Source organism: Dasypus novemcinctus, chromosome 10 (genome assembly GCF_030445035.2).
Source record: "Dasypus novemcinctus isolate mDasNov1 chromosome 10, mDasNov1.1.hap2, whole genome shotgun sequence".
Classification (NCBI taxonomy): domain Eukaryota; kingdom Metazoa; phylum Chordata; class Mammalia; order Cingulata; family Dasypodidae; genus Dasypus; species Dasypus novemcinctus.
Window position 1 is genome coordinate 33,937,282 of NC_080682.1, and position 6,558 is coordinate 33,943,839.

Sequence of the window (6,558 nt, forward strand, 5' to 3'; positions counted from 1 at the left end):
AAAGCACATGTGTTTAAACGACAGGTTTACCACATATTTAATGGATTCTACTTAAAACTTAAAGTATGAAAACATATCCTTTAAAATGTTCCAGATCATAGGTGGTCTACTATGGGATGGCTCAACAGGAATGCCAACTTTTTCGAAAGATGATACCGTATTTAGAGAGAGACCAAGTAAACACCTAAATAGAAAATAAATGAAAGATAAGCTTAAATGTTCAGCATCCATGTCATTAAAATTGCCTGGAGCCCTCTCTCTTGTGCATGACTCTAATGAGAGCATTTTTCACTTCTTTGTTCCTAAGACTATAAATGAGTGGATTCAGCATGGGGATCACCATAGTATAAAACACAGAGGCCACTTGATCCTTTCCCATGACATAGGAATTTTTTGGTTTTAAATAAGTAAAAATTGTAGTGGCATAAAATATAGTGACTCCCAGGAGGTGGGAGGCACAAGTAGAGAAGGCTTTGCGCTTTCCTGAAGTGGAATTAATTTTCAGGATGGTAGACAGAATGGAGCCATAAGACACAGAGATTGTGATAAGAGACACCATTACATTTAAACTAGAGAGAATGAATATCATTATTTCAGTGTCATGAGTGTCAGTGCAGGACAGGGCTAAAATTGGGAATATGTCACAGAAAAAGTGATAGATTATATTGGATTTGCAGAAATGCAAAGTACTCATGAAAATTATGTTGATTAATGATTCAGTAAAACCAATCACATAGGACCCAGTAATGAGGGCTCGGCAGACTTTCATGGACATAACAAGTGGGTAGTTGAGCGGATTGCAGATAGCTACATAGCGGTCATACGCCATTGAAGAGAGAAAAAAAAATTCAGTGGCAGCCAAGAAGAAGAAAAAAGACAACTGGGTGAAGCAGCCCATGAATGAAATATATTTGTTGGAAGTCAGTAAATTCTCTAAGGTTTTAGGAGTGATGACTGTTGAGTAACTGAGGTCAAGAAATGACAGATGACTGAGGAAAAAATACATGGGGGTGTGAAGATGGAGATCCAGATGAATTATCAGTATCATCCCTGCATTCCCGAACACGGTAATCAGATATATCAGGAGAAATAACATAAAGAGGACCCACCGGATCTCCTCAGAGTCTGTCAATCCCATAAGGATGAAGTCAGGCACATTTGTGTTGTTCCTACTTCCCATGATGGCATTCAAATGTTGTAATGTCTTCATAAATCAAATGTGATATTTCACATGAAGGACTTCAAAACAGTTTTTGTTTATAAGAATGATCTATATTTGCTAGAAAAATAAATTTTGATACTAGAAATTTACAATAAATGATAGTGTGCAAAGTGTGACTAAAATATATGTTTCCCTGCCAAATATAAATTAGGTAGAAATCATCGATTTTATATGATATAATAAAGATTCATATATATTATATAATTGAATGAATTTGACATTTTATTAAAACATTTATCCAAATGAAAATATAATACTCTAAGTACTAATTTTGTACTCATTCTTTAATGAGAAAAATGGCATAGATAATAACTTATCCAGAATCACAACCATTAAGTTTTGTTGGCTCTGTGATTCTGCCAAGATTATTTAGTCCAAGGATCAGTGTCATGACAATATATTACTACTTAAAATTAATTTCAGAGAAATAGATAAAAGTACTAGATAAATAGCAAACAATCAAAGAGAGATTCACTCATCATTTCCTGTTCTTTTGCACCCAGTATTATTAAATACAAATTAAAGATCAAAAATTAAAACCTTAGGCTACTTTACTTGGGTATATTAATTTTATAGATGGCTTATCACAAATAACTTTCAAAATATGTTAACGTTACTTAATCAAATATCCTTCAAAAATATATTTTCAATATATATACATTCATTGAATACTCAGAGTCCATCAGTTTTAGGTTTCCATTTCTAAAAATCCTGGCATTACTTACTTAGGTAAGGCCTGTATGATATTTATATGTATATACATATTCTCCTAATAATATACCCCCCCCCCCCGCTTTTTGAGATAAACTAAAACACTCTAATTTTGAGTTTAATACTTACCATGAGCAAAAGCTGGTGAAAAACTTCCTACAGCATTATCTGTTTAGAAATTTGTCAATCTCAAGTTTGTCTAACAAAATATTTAAACTCATTTAAGGAAACTGAAATTTCCATGATATAATATTTGCTTCCATTGAGATAACTTCTGCTTAATTTTCTAGGCATGTATTTTTGGTTTGCTTTAAAAAAAATAATAAAGCAACCAAAAATTTTTGCTCAATTTCTGGTTAAAAAATAGCAAGTTCACCTGGAAATTATGTCTCGTGAGTATGCCAGGGAGCTACTGTGACCACAGGCAGAGGAGGGTATCCTTTATCTTTCACCCTGATAATGCCATGGCATGTCTTATTTTGAGGATTACTGATAATGCAACATTTGGTCATCTCAGGGACCAATTTCCAAGGAAGAATGCTTGGCATTATTCCAAGGATAAAAGTTTGAGGACTAATGCAGCTGGGGTAGGTTTGTTACAGAGAGTTGACTTCCTCTTAGTAGCCAAGTAATGTTGAGAAGCATATTTTGGTATTCCTTTGTGATGCTCTAATTTATTACTAGGTTAAAGGAAGTTATTTCTAGAAAAATAATTAATATGTGTCTGAAAGTCCAGATCGTTAGTCACTAGAGTTGGAATAGACCATTTTTTAAATTAAAACTTTTTATGTTTAAATGTGTGCATTATAACGAGTAAACATTGTTCATGATGCAAAAATTAAAGTGCAAAAAATTAAGAGAAGAAAACAAAATTGTTCATAAATGTTCAACTTTAGATTTATTTTCTTCTAATTACTTTCCTCTGTACATATAAAGCTAAAATAGGTATCCTTATGTGTTCTGTTCACATATCTTTTACACACTGTATTTTCAGTAATATCCTTATTTACTATTAAATATTTATAATACACCTTAAACTATACTATCTTAAACTTTTATAAAACCCACAATTTCACATATTTTTCATTAGTTGGTACACCACAAATAACTTCTTTCTAGCAGATGACTATTGCATAATATTGCACAGATTAATTGAAACTTTTCAGGCATCACAAGGAAAACATGGTAGAGTTCCTCTATTAGGTTTGTCTGGATCACCTAATTCATCTACACACCAGATGCATTGCTGTATTAAGTCACAACAATGTTTGTGTAATTTGTTTATTATTTTAGTGTAATGACTTTTATTATATTAAAAGAAACATGAGAAAATAAAGTAAAAATCTGTGCTAAGAGAGTAAATATTTTATAATTAATTAACCAAAACCTCACTTCTTCTATATATAACCAGGTAAAATGCATTCTTGTCAATCTTTCATTAATTAAGGATCAGGAAACCAATTTTCCTGTAGTTTTACAAATAACCCATTCCAGAAAAACTTACACTGCAAAATTTAAGGAGAGAATTTGATGGTATGGAAAAGGATTTTTAAAATATTATATATTTGATGAAATTTTGGATGCACAATTCTCTTCATGAAAATTCAATAATACTGAAAAAAGCTTATTTAGAAATTAAAAGGCTATGTCAATTTATTCCTAACTTGTGACCTTTAGTGTAAGCTAAATAAGACACTTATGAAGAATTTTCTAGGTCGATGTCACTTCAATACGGTTTGCTTCCTACTTGCAAAATCAACATGAAGAAGTTTTTCTTATTGGGATTGAAATAAATTTTTTTAGTCATTAAATGTATTTTAAAATAATATAAGTTGAAGAAAGAATAATTAACAATACTAATTTTATGACTAATATTTTTTGCTTAATCATTATTGGTGGCATTCCAAGATACCATCTCTAACAGTAAAATAATTTTGTTGCTAGATTAAAAGTAGGGAACAAAAGAAAGATGGTTTGTCTTACATTTCAACAAAAGTTGAACTTTATCCTTGACAACTATTCAATGTCATATTCTTTAAAAAAATTCTATTCCTCCTTTTAATTCTTCCAATTTATTTTGTTTTGAAGCTCTTTTAAGTATTTTATAATTTCCTGAGAAGTTTGCCCTATTTTAAATATACTGTCCTTTATATCTCTGGAATAACAGAGGTCTACTTCTTCTATTATGACTTTGCACAGTAGTATTTAAATGCTTGTATTTAGAAATTTATGTTTTTACTCACTTATTTCTTATAGCCATCACATAGGTGGGTCCTAATTTTAGTACAGTTAATTACTATGCCTTTTTATTGTTGTCGGCAGTAGGGATTACACCCAGAACATTGTACATGGGAAGATGTAACTAGAAAAAACTGGTAGAGTCATCTTCCTCAAAACTCCAGAAACCCATTAAAGGATTGCAGTAGCTATGTGATTACTGATTCAAGAAAATTAATCTTAAAGCTGGTAGCACAAACTGGTCTCTTCCCCAACTCCTTCTCTGTGCTTTCATCGAAGATTCTTGACTCTGTTTTGGAAGGAGCATAGAAACCCTTATAAGCAAATTGGTGTACAAGTATGTCAGTACCAATCTATCCTGTGGCAGTCTTAAATCATGACCCAAGACCATCATCTCAGTCTCACTGTCCTAGAACTTACCCTGCTAGACAAAACAGTTTATTAAACAGTGTAGGAAATAGATCATTCAATTTGGCCTGGGGCAGAGGATTTCTGACTTTAAAACTTACAATAGAACACTTAGAAAGGGGGAAGTCTGTTTCATTTGGATAGAGGAAGCATTCCAGTTCCAGTAAACAGGGAAATTTCTAAAACTAGGACATAGTCCCGGAAACACAAGCTGAGAAAGGAAAGAGAAAAACTCACACTTTAGCCTCAGGCTGATCTTGATAAGAGAGTTAAACTCAGAAGGATAACACCAGCTAATACAGAGTCACCTTTTTAAATTGAGGGAAAGGGTTTTTTTTGGTTTATTTGTTTGTTTTGTTTTTGGTTTGTTTCCTTAGCACTGATACTCAAGATTATTAAACTTGACGGACACAAATTTGAAAATCAAACAGCTCAGACATTAAATCCCTAGGTTCAAACATTAAAATAGTAAAATATATAGTGTGCAACAAAGGTTTACAAGGCAAAGATACAATAAATTATGACCCATCCAACAGAACAAGATAAAACATCAAATCGTCAAAGAAAAAGACTAGATGTTGGATATACATAAGAAAGAATCAGTCAATCTGAAGACAAGACAATTGAAATGATCCAGGCTGAAGAACAGAAAAGATTTAAAAGAGAGAGAAGAGAGCCTAAGAGACAGGGGAGCCCCTTCACAATAGGAATCTCAGAACAAGAAAGAGAGAAAGGGGTAGGCAGTTTATTCAAATAGAGGCAGAAAACTTATCAAGTTTAACAGAAGACAATCAAACATCTTCACAAAGCCCAGTGAACACCAAACAGGATAAATTTGAAAAGAAGTATGCTCACACTTAATGTAGTCAAACTGGAGAATGCAAGGACAAGTTATGAAAGCTACAAGGGAAAAACGTAACATGTTATGTAAAAACCAGTCAATGGTGAGAAAAGTGCCAATTTCTAATCAGAAACCATAAGGTAAGAATGAAGTAGGGTGGAATATATAAGTACTGAAAAAAAACAACTTCGACCAAGAATTTTATTTCTAGTAAGATGTTTGAAATATGAGGGAGAATTTAAGACATTCCATATAAAGGAAAGCTAAGGTAGATTGTCAGTCTAGACCTCCTCTACAAGCAATGCTACAGAGAGCTCTATGAAAGGAGTGAACACTGGTGAGGCAGGCTAGTTTAGGAAATGGGAAGATGAATTGAAAACCTGGCAGAAAAACATGGCTATGAAGCACATGGCCATGGAAAATCATCTGGAAACTCCCTGAGGGAAAGACCCCATCAGAAGTTTACTGGAAGAACCCCACAAAAACTCCCCATTTGGAACAAGATTTTCTCTAGGATCAAGGAAAAACCCTGGATATTCTCAAGGGGTTTTATGATTGTCCCCTGGGGGAATGACAGGTGGGGGTAATCAATCAAAACAACAAACAGCAGTGACCCCTCCCCTCAAAATTAGCAAGGGGAGGAATAATTAATGGTTTAAAAAGCAACCTCACAATCTAAATCTTCCTCTCTGCCCTCAGGTACACATGGGGACTTGTAATCTGGATCTGGCAGAAGAAAGAATCAGTTAACTAAAAGACAAGACAATCGAAATGATCAGACTGAGGAAAAGAAAGAAAAATAAATATTAAAATTGAAAATAGCCTAAGACAGCTATGGGATATCATCAACTGTAACAATGTGCATATTATGGTATTATGGGAGTCCCAGAAAGAAAAGAAATGGAGAAAGAGGCAGAAGGAATATTAAAAGAAATAAAGACAGAGAATTTCCCAAACTTAGCAAAAGACATGAATATGCGTATCCAAGAAGCCAGAGAACACCAAGAAGATAAACATGAAGTAAAATATATCTCATCATATATTAATCACAATATTGAATGACAAGGACAAGGAGAGAGTTCTTGAAAGCTGGAAATGTTACATATAAAGGAGTCCCAAGTAGACTTAGTGTCTATTT

The 6,558-nt window shown here is 33.1% G+C and overlaps 1 protein-coding gene across 1 annotated transcript; it reads right to left on the reverse strand.

Annotated features, from left to right (window-relative positions):
- Window positions 1-235: 235 nt before the first annotated feature.
- LOC105746405 (olfactory receptor 8H1-like) lies at window positions 236-1,180 on the reverse strand. The gene has a single exon (XM_012526383.2). The coding sequence runs from the start codon at window positions 1,178-1,180 to the stop codon at window positions 236-238; it is 945 nt and encodes a 314-aa protein (XP_012381837.1).
- Between the last annotated feature and the right edge of the window lie 5,378 nt (window positions 1,181-6,558).

What these genes read in the sequence shown, in the direction of transcription:
- LOC105746405 (XM_012526383.2), bottom strand. Translation starts at nt 1,180, where the DNA reads ATGGGAAGTAGGAACAACACAAATGTGCCTGACTTCATCCTTATGGGA.